General features: G+C 48.6%; 2 protein-coding genes across 3 annotated transcripts in view; one reads left to right on the top strand and one right to left on the bottom strand.

The window, feature by feature from the left end:
* The window catches only part of TEKT1 (tektin 1), an 8,281-nt gene extending 7,452 nt beyond the window's left edge, over positions 1 to 829 (top strand). Inside the window, exon 5 of the mRNA XM_015409117.1 lies at positions 668 to 829. Coding sequence (XP_015264603.1) covers positions 668 to 827 — 160 coding nt within the window. The 3' untranslated portion in view covers positions 828 to 829. The remainder of the gene's footprint in view (positions 1 to 667) is intronic.
* Positions 830 to 1,739: 910 nt separating this feature from the next.
* On the bottom strand, positions 1,740 to 13,887 carry XAF1 (XIAP associated factor 1). Of its 2 annotated transcripts, XM_015409134.1 has the most exons (8): positions 13,805 to 13,887; positions 10,480 to 10,615; positions 9,549 to 9,605; positions 8,754 to 8,943; positions 6,638 to 6,705; positions 4,925 to 5,251; positions 3,386 to 3,452; positions 1,740 to 2,112 (listed from the first exon to the last, which is right to left on the bottom strand). In XM_015409134.1, the coding sequence occupies exons 1-8, from the start codon at positions 13,864 to 13,866 to the stop codon at positions 2,099 to 2,101; spliced, it is 921 nt and encodes a 306-aa protein (XP_015264620.1). In that variant the 5' UTR covers positions 13,867 to 13,887; the 3' UTR covers positions 1,740 to 2,098. The 2 variants fall into 2 exon arrangements, with proteins under 2 accessions (XP_015264620.1, XP_015264621.1); XM_015409135.1 differs by lacking the exon at positions 9,549 to 9,605.
* Positions 13,888 to 26,218: the final 12,331 nt, after the last annotated feature.

The following is a 26,218-nucleotide window of genomic DNA, read 5'->3' as shown; positions in this document are numbered from 1 at the left end:
CAGGTGCTGGTCAGAGGGCCCTGCCATAATCCCCCAGGCCCTGGCAGATAGCCCACCTCCAGGTCTGCTGGCGTTGGCCCCGATCTGAACACACTGTGCTGTCTAACAGGGTGAGAAACGGATCCCCTGCCATGGCATGAGTGTCCAGAGCATCGACACGACTTCCCTGTTGCCTCTTCAAAGTAGATTTTTGTCCCGTCCTGGCTTGGCAGCTACCCTTGGCTGCCGCGTTTCCGTGAACTGTGAATTTCCTGCATTATGCAACAGGTTGGACTAGATGACCCTCAGGGGGCACTTCTATCAGTCATAGAAGCTAGCATGGGACCAAGCAGGACTTCCTAGGGGCCACCAGGCATTGATGCCCTGAGCTGCTCTGCCCTCCTCTGCAAAAAATACATGCAAACCCGGTTGACTCAATTAGCCAAGTTATAGTTTTGCTTTTCTTGGTACCATTTTTATTAAAAAAACGGAGGGAGTGCCTCCTTTTGGCAGCTATCAGATAGGACTGCAAGCAGGCCCTGGAGCCTATGGAGACAGTCAGGGCATTGCCAGGATCTCGAGGGCCAGTTTGTCTGCTTTAGGCTCAGACCAGAAGCATCACGGGCCCTTGGAAGACCAGAGGCCGCAGCCTTTAAATCCCTCTTCCTCGCCTCCTTTCCTCCCTTAGGTTGACGGAAACACTGGCTCAGGCGGAAGCAGAGCTGAAGGGGCTGAACCGGCGACAGCTCTCTCTGGAGGAGGAGATCCAGGTCAAAGCGAACACCCTCTACATTGATGAAGTGCTTTGCATGCAGATGAGGGAGTCCATCTCCATCAACAACTTCTAACGCCACGGCACAGAACCAGTCGGGTGGACTGCGCCAGACTGCCCAAGTCTCTCCTTGCCTTTAAGTTGACCAAATAGCCACTGTATACTTTATAGACAAAATAAATTAGGAGACATGAGTGGCCAGAGTTCCATGATGGGACCACTGGCTCATGTTAGGAGTCAGCAGCCACCATAGCTGTCAGGCAATCCTCACAGGGAGCTGGACTAGAAAGAGCTAGCAGACCAAGTGGGACTTGAACCCAGGGCCACGTTTAGAACGTATTTCTCATTGCATCTGAATGCATAACCGTTCACATAATAGGAGCCCACATTGAAAAGCACTGTTTGTGCATGTTCCTTCGGTATGGCTCCTCTCCATCCATTATTATTATACCCTCAGAGAACAGTTTTGTGGCCATCTACAAATTGCACGTCAAGTTTTCAAAGGCACTTCTGTCTGGCAATGTAAAGGGTTCCTGCCCTAGCTTTGCCAGGTTCGGGAAACTGCCTACTAAGGTGAGAAACAGGGCTTAAGGAGGGCAGGCACTTTGGGCTTTCAGCACCCTGAATGGTTAAGCCAATCAAGGCACGCGGTCCTTGTTCACCCCTTCTTCCTTTGCCCCATCAGCCCTGTCAAACTAGAGATGCTGCCCAGAGCAACTGGCTTTTTTACGTGTGCATTTAGCGGACTGTCCAGCTAGTACAACTTTATCCCACCCTCCTTCCAAGGAGTTCAAGGCAGTGTGCATAGCCCACCCCCTTCACACTTATCTTGAGAATGCTGTGAGGTTGTGTGTGTGAGAGGTTGTGTGTGTGTGTGTGTCTGTGTGTGTGTCTGGCCGAATGTCATCCAGCAAACCGCATGGCAGAATGAGGATCTGAACTCTGGTCTCCCAGGTCCTAATCTAGGACTCTAACTACTACACCACGCTAGCTCTGTTCTCGATCGGCAGGACACTGCTATCTCTCCCTACTGGTTATCGAGCCCCTCCCTTTCTTTCTTGGGGGGTGGGGGACACTGGAGCAGGGGTCACTAGCAGCAGAACTTGGAGCGGGGGATGTTTGTCGGGAGGTCTTTGCAGATCCTTTTCGACACCAAAGAGGCTTCAGCATAAACTTCAGAGCAGCTTTTCATTCTCAGGCTCAGATGCAAATTGTAGCTCTTTTATTCTCAATAAGGCAGATTCAGGCTGATGCGATGCAAAGGGCTTTACTAAACGGAGCTGCTGGGAAGGAGAGGCTCGTTCTGGCCGCTGCCACGTTTCGCTTCCCGCTTTTCTCGGGAAGGGCTCACATTGATTCCTCTGTAAGACAAGGAACGGGCATCAGCTTCAGAACTAGAAAGCAGGGACATCCTTGTACTCCCCACCACCACCTCCTCCTCCTCCCAGGCTTCTAGTCACACAGAGCCTGCTGGGCCTGGGAAAGGGAGGCGGTGGCTCTTCTCTTGGATTCTCTTCACTAAACCCTTGAGTAAAGCCAAGAAGGAAGAGGACTTGCGCCACCCCCCCATGCAGCAATCTGTGCAGCAGAAAATGCTTCATCTGCCCTCCCCCCTTATATGAACTTCTGAAGCTGCCTTATAATGCATCAGTTCATCAAGGTCAGTCTTGCCTACTCTGATTGGAAGTGGCTCTCCAGGGTCTCTGATAGAGGTCTTCACATTCTACCTGATGCTGAGAATTGAACTGGCAACCTTCTGCATGCTAAACAGATGCTCTACCGGTGAGCCATGCCTCTCTCCCCCACCTCACAGTCAGAGTTTGGGACCAAGGGGAAACTCCACTGGCCCATTACACTGCCGATCTTCTTCCCATGAGCAAGTGGGTGAGAGATCCAAATCAGACACAAGGGGGCCAGGCAAGTTCGGCAGGTGCCTACAGCTTCAACCCCAACGACCTATTGCTTAAATAGAGATTATTGAAGGGGGATCACTCAGTACTCAGAGGGGGGGCCTTTACTGCCGGGTAGCCTGGCTCCCTACCCCCCCAGTGGAAGATCAAAGGAGCCCATCCCGCTTCCTCTAGTCATGGCTGTTGCGGAATGGGCTTGGTGTCGCTAGGCGGATAGCAGGCCTCTGGGGGCAAAGGGATTTGCCATGCCCTGGATTACAAATCTTGGTCTTTGAACCTCTTGCCAGTGTTCTCAGGCTTCGGTTGGCTCAATCCACTGTGCAGTTGTCATTTCTAGGAGAACCAGACCTTCACTGCATTGCATTTTGGGGTCTAGTCACGGGAGATTCGGGGGGGGGGGCGTTAATATTTCTATCTAGGGTCAACATCCCTCACTGATGACAATTGCCTTGGAGGCCCACTCAGTGGGCAAATGTGCCATACAGGAAGTGGTCACGCATAACGCACAATCCCCACAGGGGCAGGAGGGGAAGACAAGGATCCTCCATCCTGTTTTGAACCTCCGGCTGCTGGGAAATTAGGGTGCTGGCAGTGATGCTTATGGTCCAAGGGCAGCTTCCCTCGGTTGCAAGGCCACTGGGTGGTGGTGTTCATTTGTTCCATTTTCCACATGGGGGCTTCCGTGGCTCGTGTATCAACCGCACTGTCAGAAGTGACACGGTACCTTCTTTCCTCATGAGACGAGGACTTCGACGAAGCACCTGCAAGGAGGTCTCTCTCCGACACTTTCTCTGAAATAGAAGAAATATAGGACTGCAAGGTGAAGATGTGTCTGATTGATTTACTCCCCTCCATTTGTTGTCTGGGGTCTGCCTTTCTCTTTGGGACTCAAGGTGGATTACAGAGTTATAAAGAAGACAGTGCAATGAAGATAGAATAGTGCAAACTGGACGGCACAAATTAAAGTACAACAAAACCCAAAAATTACCAACAACTTCCCAAACTAGACTTCACAATTTGAGGATGCTGAAGAACAGTCTAATATGACTGGTAATCGATGCAATATGAAGGGGGAGGAAAAGAAAGCTGCCTAACAACCACACAGGCAATTAAAATTAAAACTTTATTCCCCATACAGAAATGACCCTCCAGCAGAGTTCTATTTTATTACATTGGTATTCCCTCTATGCAAATACCCTCTTCTACTCCTGACCCAATGTATTCCTAAATGTTATTTTGAAGGCTTTTATGCACTTTCAAAGTTACTAAGCATAATCAGCCATGTCCATGAATCTATCCAAAGTGAAAAAAGCATTAGGGTGACACCATCACATTTGGAATCCCGAGAAAAGAAAAAAAGGTAGATAAAGATTTTTCCTAGTGCTTTAACAATTTTCAGAAAGAAAAAAAGGTAGATTTTTCCTAGTGCTTTAACAATTTTCAAGATTGGCAATCAGCCTTTCCAAAAACCACATTTGAGGTGTTCAGCCAAAGATCTCCAGGCAACATCACCAACAACGGTTTTCTTAATAGCAATTTCATCAACAACAGAGACAGCAATCTCAGGGGCCGAAAACGCTAAACAAAGGCCAAGTGAATTTCTTTAAAAGGCTAGACACGGAAATATTTGCATCATGGGAATTATTATACTGATGCTAAGATTACCCACGTAAATAGCATTAATGGGATGCCAGGGATTTTATGGAACATGGAAGCGCCATGATCCCAGGCCCTTATTAATTACATTAGACGAACAGAAGAAGGATGGGGGAAGTCAGCCAGTTAGCGTTGCTTTCCCTGTTACAAGTGAATTTTCCCAGCAGCCCAAATGCCACACCCAGGACTAGCGCAGGCTGGGAAACAACACTAGATGGGAAGCTGAAGCCCTTTCTCTGCACGTACCCCATGCAGGAATTGAGGCATTTGCATTTATTTATATCCTGCTTTACTCCCCACAGTTGAGAACCAAAGGGGCTTAAAACATCATTTTCCCCACTCCACTTTCTCACAACAAAACCCCTATGAGGTAGGCCAGGCCGACAGTTTGCGACAGACCCAAGGTCACCCAGTGAGCTTCCGTGGAAGAAGTGGGGACTCGAACCCAGATCGCCCTGGGTCCTAGTCTGCCACTCTAGCCACTGCACCACACTGGCTCTCTAGGAGAACCCACAACTTGCTTCCGACTCATGGGAACCCTAGGCCCGACCTGCATACTCCATAATGTGGTAGTACTGTGCCTGGCGAAAGCTTTCCTCTTCCTCACCTCGTGTTTCTGCAGAGTGGGGCTGGGCAGGAGGATGTTGCACTGAGAACAAGTCACCAGCGTGTCATAGAGGGAATCCTCGAGGGCCTGGGGTGCAGCAGAGGCCAGAGTAGTCACAAAGGCCGGCTTTCTGCTCTTCGCAGGCTTCAGTGAGGGCCTCCCGACGGAAGACAGCTCCTTCTTCTTGGGGCGGGCACCTTGTTCCATGGCCTCGCTCAAATCAGGGGGAGTCGGAGGGCGCTGAGGAGGTGAAGGAGAGCCGCCAGGCTCTGTGGGTGAGCGGGTGGTGAGGGCTCCCAGAAGCTGAGGGAGCGGGTTGCACTCATTCTGTGGGGGAAAGAAAAGGACGGCTCGGTGTGTCTGCGAAGGGTGTGGCGACGTACTCAACAAAATAACCCCCAAATGTACAAACACACTAGTTACCACACCAAGGGGATGTTTTATATTATCCAGCATCTAGTTCTAGTACCTTTTTGCCCTGACCTGGATAGCCCAGTCTCATCAGATCTTGGAAGCTAAGCAGGGCTGGCCCCGGTCAGTATTTGGAAGGGAGACCACCAAGGAATACCAAGGTTGTGACCAATGTTCCCTCTAAACTGTGGAGTCTTGTGAGCAAAACTACTACTTGGTGAGCGACAGGCATTAAAGCTGTGAGCGAGCGATTTGTCTGCTGCATCAATTAGTTTGCTCTGGAGCCATACTTCCTGAGCGAAGACAAAAATGTGTGAGCCGGAGGCTAAAAAACTGTGAGCCAGCTCACACTGACTCAGCTTAGAGGGAACACTGGTTGTGACGTGGCAATGGCAAGCCACCTCTGAACCCCATGGGGTTGCTGTAAGTCAGCTGCGACTTGACAGTGGGGGGGGGGGGGGAAGGTTTTTTTCCTGCCATTTTTCAAGTGCTGGGGATTATTAGGAAGGGTATTGAAAACAGATCAGCCAATATCATAATGCCCCTATATAAATCAATGGTGCGACCTCATTTGGAATACTGTGTGCAATTCTGGTCACCACACCTTAAAAAGGATATTATAGCTTTGGAAAAAGTGCAGAAAAGGGCAACTCGAATGATAAAAGGGTTGGAACACTTTCCCTATGAGGAAAGGTTAAAGCGCTTAGGGCTCTTTAGCTTGGAGAAACGACGACTGAGGGGTGACATGATTGAGGTTTACAAGATTATGCATGGGAAAGAGCAGGTAGAGAAAGAGGTACTGTTCTCCCTTTCTCACAATACAAGAACTTGTGGGCACTCAATGAAATTGCTGAGCGGTCAGGTTAGAACGGATAAAAGGAAGTACTTCTTCACCCAAAGAGTGATTAACACTTGGAATTCACTGCCACAGGAAGTGGTGGCGACTAAAAGAATGGACGGCTTCAAAAGGGAATTAGATAGGCATATGGAGCAGAGGTCCATCAGTGGCTATTAGCCACAAGGTATAGATAGGGGCTCTGGGGCAAGTGATGCTCTGTCTTCTTGGTGCTTGGGGGGGCCAACAGTGGGAGGGCTTCTAATGTCTTGGCCTCACTGGTGGGCCTCCTGATGGCACCTGGTATTTTTGGCCACTGTGTGACAGAGTGTTGGACTGGATGGGCCTTTGGCCTGATCCAACATTGGCGTCTCTTATGTTCTTAAAGCAGAAAGTTGTTTTGATCATCAGCTGTAATCACAAATGAACCACACATCAAACAGCCACTAGTGGGACAAAGGCCTTACCAGGTGCTGGAGGTATTCCTCGTCAGGAAAGCAGCTCTGGCAGTGTTGGCATAAGTTCTCACTGGAGTCTAAGGAGGGAGAAAAGAGCGAGCAGAGGGCTTAACGCAAAGTAATGGCTCTGGACAACCCCACAGAGCTCAGAAGAGCCTTTGAAGGGTCAGTAATTGGAGACACCGCCAACCATGGAGGCCTTCTTCATTCCCTGGGAGAATTTGGGACACAGGTTGAGCCCTGGAAATTGGCCAACGATACCTTTTGATACAGTTGTCTCACATGGTATGGGAGAAGCCCCTGGTCAGCCATTTTAAGAACTGAGTGGGAGCTGGTGGGCTGGGCCCTCAATCCACCCGCCCACCATTGAAGAGGGCTCACACCACAGCAAGTTCTGAAGCCATCAGCATCTCTCACTGGAAGGGCCACCACTTCCCCTCACAGATCAACTAACAGAGACATCTGATCAATCAAATAATGTCCTGTCAACAGATGTTCATATATTTATAATACGTTGCATTTGGGTAGTGCTTTCAGTGTTCAGAGTATTTTAGATGCCCTTACAATAACTTTACAAGGTAGGCCAATATTGCCAGACCCCTTTTCCTAGGCAGAAAGAGAGAGAAAGGCCTGCTTAAAGCTATTTCGTGGAGTTTGTGGGGCAAAGGCCACATCTGACCCCACCTCCCAAACCACAGCAGTCTCTTTTCCCTCTCTGCTACGCTGGCTTCTGTAGACCACACAGAAACCGCAGGTGTCTGGTAGTTATTACTGAAATGAGAGGTTGCTAGATAAGATCTCGGTGACAGAGATACAATAATTTCTGTTGTTTTTTCCCCAAATGTGTTTTCGCTGCTGTTGTTAAATTGTGCTAAAAATAAAATAACTTGGGTGACTTTTTATGAGTGTTGTTAAATTGTTTAGTTAGATACAGTGAGGCCCCTTAAATGATACTACCAAAGGAAAAACAAATTTTACTGGTTCATAGCCCAGTAGCACCTTAAAGACTAACAAAAAATGTGGCAGGGGACAAGCTTTCGTGCTGTCCGAAGAAGTTTCCGTGGTCATGTGGCCGGCATGACTAAACACTAAGGCGCACGGAACGCTATTACCTTCCCACTGAAGTGGTACCTATTTATCTACTTGCAATTTCTTGTTTTCGAACTGCTAGGTTGGCAGGAGCTGCAGCTAGAGACGGGAGCTCACTCCATCTTGCGGCACCCGGGTCTCGAACTGCTGAACTACTGACCTTCCACAGCCCGCAGTTCAGCGTCTTAACCACTTGAGCCACCGCAGCTCCTAGTAGCACCTTAAAGACTAACAAAAAATGTGGCAGGGGACAAGTTTTTGTGAGTCACTCCTCACTTCTTCAGCAGTGACTCACGAAAGCTCATCCCTTGCCACATATTTTGTTGGTCTTCAAGGTGCTACTGGACTCTTGCTCTTTTCGACTGCTACAGACAGACAAACACGGCTACCCATCTTGATCTATCTTTTACTGGTTAATGTAATGTAAGCTTTAGGTATTAGGTTACAGCTGCTTGAATATAATGAGAGACAGTTAATTAGGAATGATGGGTTGTCTTATTTGCATGTATGTATAGGTGGCTTACAACACTGTTCTTCCCTCCTCCATTTTATCTTCACACCAACCTCGCAAGGTAGAGTGACTGGCCCAAGGTTGTCCAGTGAATTTCTATGGCAAAGTGGGAATTTGAACGTGGGTTTCCCAGATCCTACTCTAACAACTACACCACAATAACCTAGGAGTGATAGTGAGTTATGTACTTAAGCCAGAATTGCAGCTATTCCCATGGTGTCTGATTGTCAGTGGAGAGTAGAGAGAGAAGGAATCCTCCACTGGAGAAGTGGTCCATGGCCTTGGGGTCATGGCATGCTGCCATCTTGATCATATTGCTCTTTGCTCCAAACTGCTACCTGGGAGGTCAAGCCAAGCTATACCTCTCCAGGAGCTGGATATGACCGGAGGGGGGGGGGCACCTAATTGCTCATGCTAAATTATCAGGGCCAAGCTTCTTATACAAGCTGTGTGTGGTTGCACAGCCACTGTAAGAACCAATGCAGTCAGGAAAACTTGGTAAGACGGGGTAAGATCTGAACTCACTGTGGCCTCGGTCTCTCGCCTGGCACACGGCTTTGTGCTCCTTCAAAGCTTTGTACATGACGTACTTGCTGCAATGCCAGCACGATGTGGTCCGGCTGCCGCAGGCATCCAGGTGAGTCTGCAGTTTGTGGTGGGGAAGGTCCAGCTCGCAGAACTGGCACTGAACCATCCGCTCAGGGCACTCCTCAGACTGCGGTCAGAGGTAGAAAAGGAGACCCGTGTGAGGTCAGGAAGAGAAGAAGAGGAGATTGGATTTATACCCTGCCCTTCACTACCCAAAGGAGTCTCAGAATGGCTTACAATCCCTTTCCCTTCCCCACACAACAGATACCCTGTGAGGTAGGTGAGGCTGAGAGAGCTCTGAGAGAACTGTCCTTGAGAGAACAGCTCTGAAAGAACTTATGACTGACCCAAGGTCACACCAGCAGCTGCATGTGGAGTAGGGAATCAAACCCGGTTCTCCCAGATTACAGTCCACGCTCCTAACCACTACATCAAACTACACCAAACTGGCTCCTAACCACTACACCAAACTGGAGTGGAAGGCCAGAAGGACACAGGAAGAATTCTAGCACAGGCCTCGTCACTCAGACGCACTCTGGTGAGCAGGCAGGGGGAAGGTGAGATCCCCAGGTACGTGCTACAGGGACAGGGAGTTACCAGGTATGTCAGCCATCTCCCCTTCACCCCCCAGTTAGCTCGCCCCTGCCTCAGGGCCAAACAACACCATGTGGTTTTTAATGAGTCGGGCCTATCCCTTGGGGGAAATACAGCCTACACTGCTGGTCTTCTTACCTCATGGCGTTCCACTAGGTACTGCTGCATCAGCTGATGGCAGAGCTGACACCTGACCTGTGAGTGGGAAAAGCAGGGAGGGGCGGGAAGACAGCTTTCCAACAGAAAGACCCACAGAAGGCAGAAAGGGAAGCCCCCTGCCCCGGCCACCACTTCTGCTGTCAGGAACCTGCAGTGACTCATGATGTGACCCCCAGTTTTGAACACAGAGAAAGGGGCTTCCGCTTGTCTAACTTCCACCTAGCAACCTGGTACGAAAAATGCTCTTCAGACAGTTAGATGTGAGGCTCCAGTGGGGGGAAGGGAACCCTGGAAAAATGTAGGAAATCCTCTGCATTTCCCCAACTTTTCCATGGGGGGGTGGGGGACCCAACAGTCTTTGTTTTGTCCTAGCAGGTATCATTTGCCCCAGGGGATAAATGCCACAACAAAGTCTATGTACATCCCCCCCCCAGATCACAGGTGTCGAACTCATTTGTTACGAGGGCTGGATCATTCTGACATAAATGTCACTTTGTTGGACTGGGCCACGTGTGCCAAAAATGTAATGCCGGGTACCGGAGATATAAATTTTATACATGACCCAGGCAAACCCAATTAACAATATTATTTTTAACTCAAAATACAAACGTGCTTAAACATTAACACTCATACAGTATTTCCCTAAAATACCTCCCAGATGCCCACCCTCCCACTTCCACCGCCCATTACGCATTAGCACTGGGACAGTATACAGGGACATAATGCACAGCCTTTGTCATCTGGTGAGAAAGGTAATGAATGACCAGTTGCTAGCGGGCTGGATAAGAGCCCTGGATGGGCCGGTTCCGGCCCACGGGCCGTGCGTTTGACACTCCAACTCTAGATGGAGCATTCACTCTGGGTTCTCAGAGGGGGAACCTCAACCCTAGAGGTGAGGGGCGGCACCTACCTCCTTGTGGGCTTTGGCAAAGTGCTCCTTCATGTCCTTTGATGCAACGAGTTCATCACACTTGGGGCAGATGGCGAGAAAACGCATGCAATGAGCCTCATGGAGGGAGAAGTTGGCAGCTGCCACATCGCGCTTGCTGAGCAGGAGGAAGGAAGAGCCTTTCATGTCCCGAGTTTGTGCCTACACAGTTCTTCAGTTTGATAATATTTTGTGATATTTTTGAAATTCATGCCAGTGGGCAGCCAGGAAACGTGAGCTCAGTGGCTTCGATTCAGATTAAGGTTGCCAACTCCAGGTTGGGAAATACCTGATGTTTTTGTGGGTGGAGCCTGGGGAGAAAGGTGTTTCGAGAGGCGTGACCCTCAGTGGGGTCCAGAGAGTCTACCCTCCAATGCAGCCATTTTCTCCAGGTGAACTGATCTCTGCTGCCTGGAGATGAGTTCAAATTCCAGGAGATCTACAGGCCCCACCTGGAGGTTGGCAAACCTAGTTCAGAGGCCTGGAACTGCTACCAGAATTTCACCTGAGGCGATATTTGAAAGGAATCAGAATCAGAACTTCATTACAATCCAAGATCAGAAAACAAGATCATCAACAAAACATATACAATAGTTGTGTGTCATAAAAATACTGAACATAACTTGGTAGAATAAAATTTGTTAAAACAAAACCATGTTCTTCTGCCTAATTAATCATGCAAAGCCTCTCGCAGCCTCACTTACCTCACAGGATATAACCTATGCTCCCTCTAAACTGTGGAGTCTTGTGAGCTGCTGGCATTCAAGTTGTGAGCAAGGGATTTGACTACTGCATAAATTAGTTTGCTCGGGAGCCATCCTATTAAGCAAGCATATTTCTGACTCCAATTTCAGTTCTATTTCAGTTATTTCTGCTATTAATTGATTTACCATTTTCCAAAATTTCCAACACTGAATAACTCTGAGGATCAAATGGTGAAGGGAGAGCCACAGCCACTGACCAGAGCAGGGTACAAGTGCAGTTGTAGTCTAGAGTTCTGATTGGCTAGCAAACTGTCACATGGGCCTCTTGAGTTAAATGGAGGTGGTGACAGCCAATGATACAGACGGCTATTAGAAGCTTTAAAAAGCCCCCCAGGAGGGATCCTCCTCTGCTGAGACCAGCAACTGGAAACCTCTTGTGCTGACCTCACACAGTGCCAGACTGTGGCAGGACAAATGGAGTCCCATTTTGCTCAGCATGGTGGGTGTATTTATTGCTCCAACTCAACATGGGGGGGGGGGGGGGTCAAGCTGGAACAGGTTCAGATCATGGCTGGAAAGCCAGCCAAATCCTGAGGAGGGTCCAGTGTTCCCTCTAAGCCAAGTTACTGTGAGATAGCTCACAGTTTTTTAGCCTCTGGCGCACACATTTTTGTCTCGGCTCAGGAAGGATGGGTCCAGGGCAAACTGATGTATGCAGCCGCTACATCGCTCGTTCAGAACTTGAATGCCAGTAGCTCACAAAGTAGGATTTTTGCTCACAAGACTCCCCAGCTTAGATGGAGCATTGGGAGGGTCCCCTCCATTACGGCAGCAATGGTTTCCAACTAAACTTTGGAGTGTGGATCTTCACAGAGAGGGAACGTGGCAGGGTGGCGGCGCCCTCCCTTCAATCCACACCAGAGCCCTCCTTGCAAAACACATACAGGTACTCTTGTCTTGGTGGTCCCTGGCACTAAAGCTATCCGGTTGTCCTCGACCAGGGCCTTTTCGGTCCTGGCCCCAACCTGGTGGAACTCTGCCAAATACGATCAGGGTCCTGCAATTCCGCAGAGCCTGTAAGGCAGAGATGTTCCACCAGGTCTTTGGTTGGGGACAGCAACGGTTTCCATCATAGCTGGCACCCTTCCTGCCCCAGCTGCTTTCCATATCTGTTCTACCCTCTTCCCCCCTGCCCGTGAAGCGGCCAGCAGTCTGTAATATGGTCTGGGGCCTGTCTACCTGCGGGACCGCCTTTCCCCGTATGTTCCCCCAAGAGCACTGAGATCTGAGTCGCAGGACCGTTTAGTCCCCCCTGGCCCTAGGGACGCCAGGTTAACAGCTACAAGGACTAGGGTGTTCTCCTTGGCTGCACCAATATGGTGGAACCAGCTCCCACACGAAATTCGCGCTCTGAGGGATCTCCACCAATTCCGCAGAGCGGTAAAGACGGAGCTGTTCCGTCAAGCGTTCAATAGCCCAGACCAATCATTATAGCACTTTATATGGCTCGCCGCCATGTGTAAATTGTACTGTTGTTGTAAATTTGTAATTTTATTGTTCTTGCTATAGACTGTTTTAGATGTATTGTATTAATTTTACTGGTTTTCATGGTTGTAAGCCGCCCTGAGCCGCTTCGGCGGGAGGGCGGGATAAAAATCTAATAAATAAATAAATAATAGGATAAATTAATATTCACCATCTTTTGTTTAAAATATCTTATTAAAGTTTTAATTGGTTTATCTTGATATTTTTATGAACGATGTCCATTGCTCAGAGCCCTTTACTGCAGGGGTTGGGCAATTAACACATTTTATAAATAAATAAAATAATTAACTGCAATCATATTTTTATGCCAATAAAGGTATTGTATTTGTTAACTGCAATCATATTCTCTATGCAATCAAAGCAAAACTGCTGATGTTCCATACTGATACTTCTAAAGTGGTCTTTGAAAAAAAAGTCCCTTACAATAAATAAAAATAGATGTAATAATAATAAAGGCAGTATGATGCGCCAGACCTCAGTGAGAAAAGTGGACTATAAACGGGGATACCAACATCCCGGTGGTGGCTGGAGATTTCCCGCTGTTACAACTGATCTACAGAAATTCAGTTCACCAGGAGAAAATGGCTGCCCTGGAAGTGGTCTCTATTGGGACCCCATTGAAGGCCCTCCCCTCCCCAAACCCCGCCCTCCTGAGGCCCTATCACCAAAATCTCCAGTTGATTCCCAGCCGGGCAACTCCAGCACCCCGCCCCGCCGTCTCCTCTCATGTTTGGGGGCATATTTATAGGTATGTATTGCTTTCGGGGCCCCAAAACCGTTGCCTGTCACTGACACGCAACAACTGACGGCCCGTTAGGCTTCCAAAAGCCCTACATGCATTCCTTTGCCCTCGAAACTGGAAGCTCTTGAGATTGCCCGAAGAAAGCCCAGAGCCGAACCGACCTTTCCAGAGGAGTAGCGGCGTTTTAGTTGGCTGCGGGTTTTCCTAAGTCTTGCCACCCACTCGACTTCTGCTGAACTTTGGCTGCGAAAGAGGGAATATAGGAAACGAAGGCACCACAGACACACCACCACCCCCATCCCATGAAATTTCGTACCAGTTCTTGCAGAGCCTCGTCTCTTCCTCCATCTCTCGCCTCGGCTCCTCTTTCACTTTCATTTCTGCAGTATTCTGCAAGGGGTGGAAACGAAAGTCATGCAGCTGACTCATCATCAAGGGACCCAGAAGCTTGGTCCTTTCCTACGCTCTCCAGCTAGCCCCCCCCGCGCTCCAGATTCTTTTCTCTCTCTCCAGTAACACAATTTGCAGGAAAGATCTTTGAAGCGCCGCCGCCCCCGGAGGCCCTGAAGCGTTTGGAGGCCACTAGAGGGTAGCAGAGGACTGCCTTTGACGCTTTTTAAACTTCCACAGGACACCTGTTAAGCCCCACAGAAGTGGGCTGGTGCAGGGCAAAAGCCAGAGGCTGATCTGGATCCAAAGGATCTTAAAGATCGCCATGGCATCCATTACATGGGTCCTTGTTTTAGTCATCACACGCCCTGCACTTGTGGGAGGCGTTTGTGGATCCCGGAAACTGAATTTGTGCTGTATGCTGGTTTTAGAACATTTAACTCTGTATGGATTGTACTTATTATTATATTGTATCTTAACTGTTGTGACCCGCCCTGAGCCCGCTTGTGGGGAGAGGGTGGGATATAAACCCAAGGATAAATAAATAAAAAAACAGTGTTCACGCTGGATCCGCAAACCCATGCTGTCAAGTCTTTGGAATCGGAAAATATTCATGTGCCTGGCTGGGTTCTGGCATGACCCTGCCCCGGCCAAGAGTGGGCTTGGATCTGAGATATATCACTTGGGCTCATCCTGATAAGAACATATGAAGAGCCCTGCTGGATCAGACCAGTGGTCCACCTAAGTCCAACAGCCTGTCTCACACAGTCGCCAACAAGTTCCTCTGGAGGACCAACAATTGGGTATGGAGACTGAGGCCTTCCCCTGATGTTGCCTCCTGGGGTTCAGAGGTGTAGTGCCTCTGAATGTGGAGGTTCCCCATAGTCCCATGGCTAGTAGCCACTAACAAACACTACCAGTGATACAGGGCGACCACTGAGGCAAAGTCTACTAGTTAGTAGATGAGAGACTTATAAGACTGAGCTGAAGAAACACTATTGGAAAAACCCTCATCCCCAGGACAAGAGCAGGGACAGTGACATATTTTCCCAGCAACAGTTCCTTACAAAATCACTTTGTACTAACGTCAACACATTTGTGTTCTAATCGTCTAGTCTGGCCCTGAAGTTAAACGTGCTCGATGGCAATTTTGCTACGCTACTTAATTCAAAGTGGGGAATGTATTGTCTGATTTGCCATTCATGGGATGTAAGCTGTTGCCTACTGGGATTTCTTCTCCGAGGGGAAAATAATAAGCATTTTCCTTTTTAGAAAGACAGGTTCCCAAGGGGGAGCAATCCATACAATGGAGGGATGACCGGTTTCCATCATGGGACAGCGAGACAAGGATATGTGCCATGTCTGTCTATCACAGCGATCCCCAATGTGGAGCCCATAGGTGCCATGACTCCCACTGACATATTGACTGGCACCGGCCACTGAGGCAAAGTCTACTAGTTAGCAGATGAGAGACTTACAAGACTGAGTTGAAGAAACACTATTGGAAAGACCCTTATCCCCAGGTCAAGAGCAGGGACAGCGACATATTTTCCCAGCAACAGTTCCTTACAAAATCACTTTGTACTAACTAACGTCAACACATGTGTGTTCTAATCTTCTAGTCTGGCCCTGAAGTTAAACGTGCTCGATGGCAATTTTGCTACGCTACTTAATTCAAAGTGGGGAATGTATTGTCTGATTTGCCATTCATTGGATATAAGCTGTTGCCTACTGGGATTTCTTCTCCGAGGGGAAAATAATAAGCATTTTCCTTTTTAGAAAGACAGGTTCCCAAGGGTGAGCAATCCATACAATGGAGGGATGACCGGTTTCCATCATGGGACAGAGAGACAAGGATATGTGGGTGCCAGGTCTGTCTTATCACAGCGATCCCCAATGTGGCGCCTATAGGTGCCATGACTCCCACTGACTGACTCCCACTGACATATTGACTGGCACCCACTTCCTTCTTCCCCACTGCTTCCTCAAAACAAAGATCCAACCCTGGCTTCCCTCCATCTTTTCGGTGCTTCTAAAACATCACCTTTGTGTCTGTAGACGCACCCGTTTCATCTTCGTACGCTTGGATTGGAATCTCTCAACTTTTTGTGACTGGCCGCAGCAGCACCCCATGGCAGCCATTTTGTGGTAGGCCGTGGCCCTCCCCTGGCAGCCATTTTGTGTTAGCACTCCTTGCCTGTTCTCAAAATCCCCAAAGTGTATTTTAGGTGTTTTTATCCTGTGCCAGAGATTCCTCAGGTGACTTTCACCCAACTGAAATATAATTTGGTCAAGGCCCCTGTGAGGCCTCTTGTACCTTTATGAGTTACAGAGGAGGGAGAATCCTGCTCAGCAGAGCTTCTCCTTTCACGCCACCCCAGGGACTGATAACTCAGCAGGCCCATGAGCACTCAGTGATTTGGAGTAAGCAGACAGTCTGAGGGAGGGAGGCAGCAGGGCAGAGACCTACCTTTTCCTGGGGTCACTGTCATGGTGTCTGGACCTTTCTTGAAGGAAGCAAAGTGCTTGACCACCTCATCACTCTCCCGTCTGGCCGCGTAACAATGGCCCTTGTCCAGCCAGCCAATCATAGCTTTGGTGCCCAGTCACTCCTCTTTGGAGGGGACTCTGCCAGTAAGGGCCACTTTCTGAGAAAGGAGAGGTGCTGGGGCTTGGCCCCCACCGGAAGACTTTCCCTCCTTGTGTGTAGGAGAGGGCATTCTGCGTATGCTCAGGGGCACTCTTTTCAGTGTGATTGTTTCATATGCTCCAGGCCTGAGCCCAGGCACTAAACACGGGCTTCAGCCATCACTTACAGAGGTCGAATTGTGATTGCAGGCCTCTTGGACCAGACCGAATTCAGAAGGTGGGATGCTGCTGCATATTCTCCTCCCCTGTGTGGCAGGGGAGGTGAATTCTTGGGAAGATGTCTGCCAACTGTAAAAGACCTGGGCGGAGCTTTTGTTTCCCTTTTTGCAGCTATTTAAGCCTGGGCGTAGCCAAACGGCTCTTGACCCACGGTTTGCAGATTGTGCCCCCAAGTGAGCTGGCCCAGTGGATTCAGGATGTTGTGTACGCTTTGCTTTTTTCTTAATTATCTGTTTTGCGTTTTGAGTACCCCAGGAGAAAATCGAGGTAAAGACACTTAAATACAATACTGGTGCCAGCTAATGATAAAGCCCAGTTCACACATTGCCTTTGTCGGCCTCTAGGATTGCCAACCTCCAGGTGGGATCTGGAGATCTCCTGGCATTACAGCTGATCTCCAGATGGCAGAGATCAGTTCCCCTGGAGAAAATGGCTGGTTTGAAGGGTGGCCTTTATGGCATTATACTCTGCTGAAGTCCCTCCCCTCCCCAAACTCTGCTGGGTTCTGTTAAGTCGTGAGCTTAAATAGTCGGAGAGTGATTTCAGCAAGAATGCGGCTTTTATTTTTCAGCTCGAATACTTCTCCAACACGGTACAACATCAGTCAGCCAGAACCGCTTTTGCATAGGAGCTGTTCTGTATTTAAACATTCCCGGCTAATGTAGCCACTCCCACTGTACAAATAACAACCTATCAGGTTGAACAGATAATGACCAATCACAAGCGCTCCCGCTCTGTAAAGTGATTGGATGACACATCCTGGGCTAGTGCTCCTATTGGTTACATTAGGATCCTAGCCCAGGCCGAAGCTTTACATTGTACTTCAATGGTATGTTTCACATACATCAAGTTCCATACAGTTCAGTGCATTCAGGTCTCTGAATACACAACAGGTTCCACTCCCCAAAATCTCCCAACCCTGCAATTATGAAGGTTGTTAACTGATCACCCACGAGGAGAGCCAGGCAACCAATCTTAGACTTGTATATAGGGTTGCCAACCTCCAGGTGGCACCTGGATCTCTCCCGGGATTACAACTGATCTCCAGGCAACAGAGAACGGTTCACGTGGAGAATAGTGGCCGCTTTGGAAGGTGGACTCTATAACATCACACCCCATTGAAGTCCTCTCTAAACCCTGCCTTCCTCACGCTCTGTCCCCCAAATCTCCAGGTATTTCCCAGCCTGGAGCTGGCAACCCTGTTTGTAGGAGCAAATTATGTTATCTCTCTAGTATGTTTCTATCCCACCCTTCCTCCAAAGAGCTTAGGGCAGCATAGGTGGTTCTCGCTTCCCTCCTCTGCTTTACTCTCTAACCATTAGGACACACTGCCTCACCACACTTTTTGCTGTGGATTTAAATATGGGATGAAACCAATCGACGAACAGCCCCGATGATAAACAGAAACACAAAGTTAACCCCACTCCAAACCACTCCTCATTACAATGGCGGCTATTGAATGGCTGCCTTGAGAATTCCTGTCAACCACCTCCTCCTATTGGTCTTCCTACCATGAGTCAGGTCAGCTTTACCTTCTCTTGAGGAAGGCTGAGGTCTGTTTGCTTCCTTGCCTCCCTCTCAGGGCCCGTGTCAGCTTCTCCCCATTCTCTGATAGCCATCAATGGATTTCTCTCTTGCTCTCGTCCTGACATGGGACATTTTACAATCAATGATAGTCACAGGTGGAGGTATGAGGCCGTTCCCCTGCATAAACTAGTGTCAGACAGCAGATCGTCTGGCTTCTCGTGGAAATCCTGGAGATGGTGCTGCTGTTTGGGGGAAATGAAGAACAAGGAAAGCATGACCAGCCAGCCCTGAAGCCACAATGGAGAGAAAAAAGAGGAAACTTTTGGAGGACAGGCAGACTTTTCCAGACTAGCCTTTCAAGTCTTGGGCTTCACAATCCTGTGGACAACTTCTGTGTTGTCCATCCCCCTCTCAGACCCTGTTTTCCCTTCTCTTCCTCCTATGTTGCTCTTGCCCTAGGAGATCTTGGGCCAGTCACTCTCAGCCTAACCTACCTCGCAGGGTTCTTGGGAAGCCTTCTGGTGATGCTCAGATCAGGGCCACAGTGAACTCCATGTCTCACCACACAGAATTGGTGGTGGTGGAAAGAGCTCTCAAGTCACAACTGACTTATGGTGACCCCACAAGGCAGAGATGTTGCACTCATTTGTGACAAAGGCTAGATCTGACATAAAAGTCACTTTGTCAGACTGGGCCGCGTGTGCCGTAAAATGTAATGCCAGGTATGGGAGATATCAGCATTATAAAGGACTCAGGCAAACCCAATTATGGATATTTTAAACTCAAAATTCAAACATGCTTAAAACATTAACATTCTTACAGTACTTTGGAGGCGGAGCCTGAAGAGGGCAGGATTTTGGGAGGAGAGGGATTTCAGTGGTGTATAATGCCGTAGAGTCCACCATCCAAAGAGGCCATTTGCTCCTGGTGAACTGATCTCTGTTGCCAGGAGGTCAGTTGTGATAGCAGGAGATCTCCAGTGACTACCTGGAGGTTGGTAATCCTACTTGCTAGCCTGCAGGTAGCATAGCTCTCTCACTGTTTTAATCAGGGGTCATTTGGTAGAAAAAGAGGTGCAGGAGCTCATTAGCATAACTCATTAGGATAACTTATTTGCATATGCCACACCCCCTGACATCACCGGAAGTGTGTCAGAAGGCAACACCCACTGCAATTTACCTGGCTGTTTTTTGCTCCTCGTGGCCCGGGGCTGCTGGGAGCAGGGGGTGGGGCTTGTTGCATGTGCCCGCCCCCTGGACTCTTTACTGCCGGAGCTCCGCTCCTGTGTGCTCCTGCAGGAAATGACCCCTGGTTTTAATTGAGATGACCAAACTCAGCTCCCCTGGCAACAATGGCTGCTTTGGAGGGTGGGTTCTATGGCATTATATCCTGCTGAGGCCCCTCCCCAGGCCCCACCCACCCCAAATCTCCAAGTATTTCCCAGCCGAGAGCTGGGAGCTTTACCCACAGGCACCTCAGCCCTGCTAAATACCAACTGATCAGAAACACGCCACCAGGCCTAACTATACAAAAATTCCTCATAAAAAGCACAGAGGAGTAGCTGCCAGTTTAAAAGTTGGCAACTCAAACTGCGAAGAGACCCATTTCCTCTGAGCCTCCTCACCGCTCCTCTGCCTTCCAGGTTGCCGAGCTTCATTTTCTGCTCCTCCCAGCGAGGAACCCAGTGGACTCTGCCGAAGCAAAGCAGTTTTGTCCTTTGGCTCCGGGCCTCAAGTTGCGTAACAATAGGAGGAGGCAAAAAGGCCTTTGGGAAATATGTGAATGAATCGGGCCTTCCTGGGGGCGGGGTTGCCAATGTATTCTTGGTGATGCCACCCGAGCAAGAGGGGCTGAATCCCCTTTCCTATCCCAGCCGTGGCTTTTATGGGCCATTCACTCGGTAAACCACAGCAGTGGCTTGTATACAGAGGCTCTGGGCAGGCCGGGGTGTGTGTGTGAGTCTGAGAAGAACCCCCTGATCTGAGGGTCACAAAGAGGCCTTTTGTGTAGCCAGAGGTTGGGCAACACGGACGCTGCCCTGAGAGCAGTGAGTCCAAAAAGCTGCAGACTGCAGCTTGGCAAAGTCCGGCCTGGAGAGAGATCTTCAGGGTCACAGCAGCCCGCCTGGCAGAGGAAAGTGGTAAGGAGCTTGCAGGGGGAGATTGCAGGATAGCAGCCCTGGCAGCAGGGCCAGCCGCTTCCCCTCTGGGTGGCTTGTGTAGACTTCCTGAGGCAGAACGGAGCAGGACAAGACAGGCTGTGTAAGGTATTGTGAGCAGAGAGCGGCCCGAAGTTGGCAGTTTGCTTCTAGGCGGCTCATTCTGCACAGTGCCAGAAACAAGGGGCTGAAGTTTGCCAGCCAGGCAAATTAATGCTCTGCGTTGCAAATGGTAAAGAGACCAAGCTGACTCCCCTCCCCACAGCATCGGGGATCTCCTGCTGCGGCTCAGTTCAGTTCAGTTCAGTTTATTTCGATGCAAGATCCGCTTGAAAAGTATTCACAAAAACAACCCAGCCAACACGTACAGCCCCAAGACTGACAAAAAAGGCAGATACGTACCATCATAATCCAATATTTTAACATTCTCGCACACATTTCACGCTCAACTATCTGCTTTTATATTGCACATGCCATTTATACAGAATTTTGTCACATTGTGAGATAATTTCTTTAGGGGAGTCTGAAATGCGAAGTGTTGAATTGCTTGGATGTTCCTGGGGAATTTATTAAAATTGGTGTCATATACTGGGAATGTATATCATTATAGTAGGGACAGTGTAACAATTCGTGATCAACTGTCTCCACCTTTGCCATTTGACAAGGGCCCGTGGGGAATAAGGAATGTGGATCTATCTGCCTTCCAGAAGGCCTGAGGGCAGGGCACTGAAACATGCCAAAATAAAGATTCTCCAATACTTAGGAATCTCTAAGGCAGTGAGATAGTCTGTTAGAAAAAAACCCCTATAACGAATAAACATACACTGCAAGAAACTTTTATAAATTAATGTGTTCTGTTTATAACTATCATTCTATAAAGTGCATTGTGTGCTATTGTAACATCCTTGTCAGGTACATATATTCAGTACATTCAGTATAACAATAACATTCAGTTCATTCAGTTTCACAAGTACCAGTCAATTTTGCATCAGTATTTTAAAAGTCAAGGCCCAACGGGAGTTTCCAGAATTACAAGCCCGCTTCTATTTGCATGAACTGAATGTTATTGTTATACTGAATGTACTGAATATATGTACCTGACAAGGATGTTACAATAGCACACAATGCACTTGATAGAATGATAGTTATAAACAGAACACGTTAATTTATAAAAGTTTCTTGCAGTGTATTTTTATTTATTTGTTACTTAACTCTCCTGACGCTGTAGCTCAGGTTGTGACAGCAAAAAAAAAATTAAGCCTGCTGCAGCTGTACATATTTAGAGGGGCCCTTGTTATTGCAAGCCAATTGTAGCTTCCTTCCCTATTTGTGCCCCCAATCCTGGCTAGGGTTGCCAGCACCCTCTCCTCCGGCCAGTCTTCCCTCTAAGCTGAGTTAGTGTGAGCTGGCTCACAGTTTTTTAGCCTCCGGCTCACACATTTTTGTCTCGGCTCAGGAAGGAGGGCTCCAGAGCAAACGAATTTATGCAGTAGCCAAATGGCTCACTCACAACTTTAATGCCAGTAGCTGAAACTGAAACTCAAATACTTTGGCCACCAAATGAGAAGGGAGCACTCACTGGAGAAGACCCTGATGCTGGGAAAGATTGAAGGTCAAAGAAGACGGGGACGGCAAAGGATGAGATGGTTAGACAGTGTCATAGATGCAACGAACATGAAATTGAGCAAACTTCAGAGGACAGCAGAAGACAGGAGGGCCTGGTGAGATCTGGTCCACGGGGTCGCGAAGAGTCGGACTCGACTGTGCGACTGAACAACAACAACAAGTTCACAAAGGAGAATTTTTGCTCAGGAGACTCCACAGCTTAGAGAGAGCACTGCGGGCCCCGGCTACCAGCGGGAGTGAAGCCCCCGAGGTCACCCACCAAGCTTCAGGGCAGAGTAGGGATTTGAACTCACATCACCCGGCTGCTGTCAGACACTCTAACCACTGGATCACACTATATCTTGTTTGTGCTCTTTCCCACATCCCCATGGGATAAGGCCCCTCCAAAGCCATCAGAAGTGAGCCACTGCTCCTTTCCCCTCTGGCTTCAGTGGCCCATGGCAGAATTAGCACCAGTCTCCCATCCGGTGGCAACCAGCCAATCATGCTGCATCCCCACCTCTTAGGGATGCCAGCCTCCAGGTGGGGCCTGGGGATCTCCTGGAATGACACCTCATCTCCAGACTACAGCAATCAGCTCTCCTGGAGAAAATGGATGCTTTGGACGGTGGTTGCTCTATGGCATCGTCCCCCACTGAGCTCCCTGTCCTTCCCAGGCTTCATCCCCCAATCTCCAGGAGTTTCCCAACCTGGATCTGGCAACTGTATCCCCCCCGTCCCCCGCAGGTGGCCAGGGGGTACCTGGCAACCCTCCCACTTTCTGCCTTCACTGGTTTGAATTGCTGGGAGAAATGAAAGCCTCACGGATCTCTTGTGGCACATTCAACAGGGAACAGTTGTTATAAGGTGGGGAGAAGAAAGAAACAGAAGCAGCAAGACTAGACATTGAAAGTAGAAAAAAGGAGGTAACTAAGGGATGGGTTCAGAAACATCTGTGGGTAGGAGACAGAAAAAGGGGTCGATGGAACTTGAGAGAGATGTTCTCCTGGATAAGTTGTTATGTTTGCCGCAAGGGTTCCGATGGGACCCTAGAAAAAGGCTGCTATTTTAAGAGTCTTGTACTCACAAAGAGGATTTTTTGTGCCTTTTGTCTTGTATGTATATCACTGTCCTTGAAAAAGATTTGTATCGGATACCAGTACATTACTAGAGTCCCCTGGGATCAGTGTTTGTGAAATTGACAAGATGCAGTGTGAATGTTTGTACATAGTATAAACCTGCCCTCTGATGTATTCTTGTGGTGAACCTGTGTTTTGAAGTACTTGACACCACTATTTATAAAATAGTATAGAAAATTTTTAAAAAAGAAAAAGCACAAAATAGATTTACCTCAAGTATACATTTTTCTATACACAGTGTTATATATTTTTCTGTAACCTCCAGTTGGGGCCTGGAGACCTCCCAGAATTGCAACTCATTTCCAGACTACAGACATCCGGTCCCTTGGATACGATGCCATTGTAGGAGGGTGAATTCTACGGCGCAAAACCCTGCTGAGGACCCTCCCTTGCCCAAACTCCGCCTTCCCCAGGCTCCACCCCCAGAACTGCAGGACTATCCCACCCTGGAGTTGGCAACCAGAGATAACACAGACGGGGGTATACTGCGCTTTCCTGTAGACAGGGGAGCATACTATACCACAGGGGCATACAACTATGGGTTGGGAAATACCTGGAGGTTTTGGGGGTGGAATCTGGGAAGGGTGGGGTTTGGGGAAGCAACCTCAGCAAGATATAATGCTATAGAGTCCACCCTGCAAAGCAGCCATTTGCTCCAGGGAAACTGATCTTGGTAGTTTGGAAATCACCTGTAATAGCGGGAGATCTCCAGGTGCCACCTGCAGGTTGGCAATCCCAGATACAACCTATGGCTCCAGAGTCAAATGTGGCTCTTTTAAAAGGAAAACGAGATCTCATAGTATATTGGATGTGAAGGGAACAGCAGATACAGCTTTTTATGGTTAGAGGTACTTTACAGAAATGGAAAGGACAGCTTGGAACAACTGACAGTAATCCAAGCGCAAACGATGCACAGATTGACACCAGTGTACTCAAATCCCACAAGGGTGATCCTGTGCATATTTAGGACTTGTTGGGAAATCCCAGGTGTGCAGTTTCCTAATAAAGGATGTTTAATCGCCTGTGTTTCGGCTTTAGAAACTTTGTGGGTTCTTCATCCACATGGCAAATATCAGTCATTTTCAATCGCGCGGTCTTTGGTTATGCACACGAACTCTTGGTTAATATCTTGCTCTGGATTTTGACATTGCTTGGCTCTTTAATTGTGAAAAGTGGCAGCCCCTGCAGGGACAGAAAAAAGGGGAGGGGGCTTTACAGAGAGAGACTTCTCAGAGACCTTGTGACAGTGCATGTGTTATGGGGATCCAGAGAGAGAAGCAGGATTGCCAATGCCAACTCCAGGCTGGGAAACTTCGGGGGGGTGTGTTGATCCTGAGGAGGGTGGGGTTTAGGGAGGGAAGGGACCTCAGCAGCGTATAGTGCCATAGAGTCCACCCTTTAAGGCATCCATTTTCTGCAGGGGCACTGATCTCTGTAGTCTGGAGATCAGTTCGAATTCCTAGAGAAAAGGGGGGCTAACAGGAAAGGGTTTATTTATTTATTTAATGGGTCTTACATCCTGCCCTCCCTGCGAGCAGGCTCAGGGCGGGTCCCATCAGTATCAGTACAATACATAATACAATTAAAACCATTTAAAACAACAGTTTAAAACAACATAGATCATAAAATGCTGTGCATAATTTAGCCAGATATCGCAGCAGTTTAGATGGTTTCTGTATGGCTATTCAGATTCAGGCCACTGATGGGAGATCAACGGGGGGGGGGGATGGGGGACACATGCGCTGCCTCAATCAAAAGTCTGGTGGAAAAGCTCCGTCTGTTCAAAAGACAATGAGGTGTCAAAATAGCAATGCAACCCGTTGACCCAGTCAAAACATCCAAATAGAGTTGTGCATTATACATTCCAGGGCCCAGCTGGAGCCCGGACTCCACAAAGTTGAGGCAGCTTGGAAATTCCCCATTCACAGGCGTAGATCCTCTGGAGTTCCAGAAAGGAGTACTCATTCAGAGCCTTTTTATCAGAGGTGAAGCTTCTCTTCACTTCCTTCTGTAAAGGCCTCCCCTCTGGAGGGATGACCCATTGTAGGCACTTGCCTGGGTTGCAGAACAGCCTCTGGCTTCCTGGCAGGGACATGTCCAGAAGCACAACTAGTGGCTCAGGATGTTTTTTCAAAACCTGCAGCTTGGTTGGTGCATGAACGGAGCCAGCCAATGATTTTGTATCAGGAGTTGCATGCAAGATTTTTTCAAGACTCTATGGACTGGTGGGTCTATGCATATGGTTTGGGGAGAAAGGGGAGATCCCCTTTAGAGCCAGTTTGGTGTAGTGGTTAGGTACGCAGACTCTAATTTGGGAGAACCAGGTTTGATTCCCCACTCCTCCACTTGAAGTTGTTGGATGACCTTGGGCAAGCCATAGTTCTGTCAGAGTTGTTATTGAAAAGAGCAGTTCTCAAAAGGGCTCTCTCAGCCCCACCTACCTCAAAGGGTGTCTGTTGTGGGGAGGGGAAGGGAAAGGAGTTTGTAAGCTGCTCTGAGACTCCAAGTGAAGGGTGGCGTATAAATCCAATCTCCTCCTCCTCCTCCTCTTCTCAAAGTTGGCAAGAAGAAGAAAAGCTCATTGTAGACGAACAAGCAGGGTTTAGGGAGGGACAATCCACCACGGGCCATGTCATGATATTATCACATTTAATAGATAAATATGTGGTAAACAGCAGTGCTGCTTTATATGCAGCCTTTGTGGATTTAAAATCAGCATTTGACTCCATTCATAGGGCGAGGCTGTGGGGAAAGTTAAGTAACACAACAATTGACAGGAGACTTCTGTCCCTGATACAAGCCCTTTATACCAACACATCTGTTAGAGTTAGATGTACCAAGCAAGGGCATTTGACAAACGCTGGCTGCGGTCACACGGAGCATTAGCCACGCTACTGAGATGGAAGATAGGTGGATTTTCCGGGTGCGATCACACCACCACATCTGGGAAGCGTAGAGCTCTCGAGGCTTCCCGCCGAAGATGCGGTTTAAAAAATTAGTACCTCCGAGGTATTAGTTTCCGGAAACCGCTGGGCAAGGGCGG

Source organism: Gekko japonicus, unplaced genomic scaffold (assembly GCF_001447785.1).
Source record: "Gekko japonicus isolate JY-2015 unplaced genomic scaffold, Gekko_japonicus_V1.1 scaffold98, whole genome shotgun sequence".
NCBI classification, from domain to species: Eukaryota; Metazoa; Chordata; class Lepidosauria; order Squamata; family Gekkonidae; genus Gekko; species Gekko japonicus.
This window is presented reverse-complemented; position numbering and strand designations above follow the sequence as displayed.

Coding starts and splice junctions, on each gene's coding strand:
- XAF1 (XM_015409134.1), bottom strand. CDS start 13,866: ATGAAAGTGAAAGAGGAGCCGAGGCGAGAGATGGAGGAAGAGACGAGG. Junction 10,616..13,804: donor ACGAGGCTCTGCAAGAACTG/GTACGAAATTTC, acceptor CCTCCTGCTCAG/CAAGCGCGATGTGGCAGCTG. Junction 3,453..4,924: donor CCACTCTGCAGAAACACGAG/GTGAGGAAGAGG, acceptor CTTCTATTTCAG/AGAAAGTGTCGGAGAGAGAC.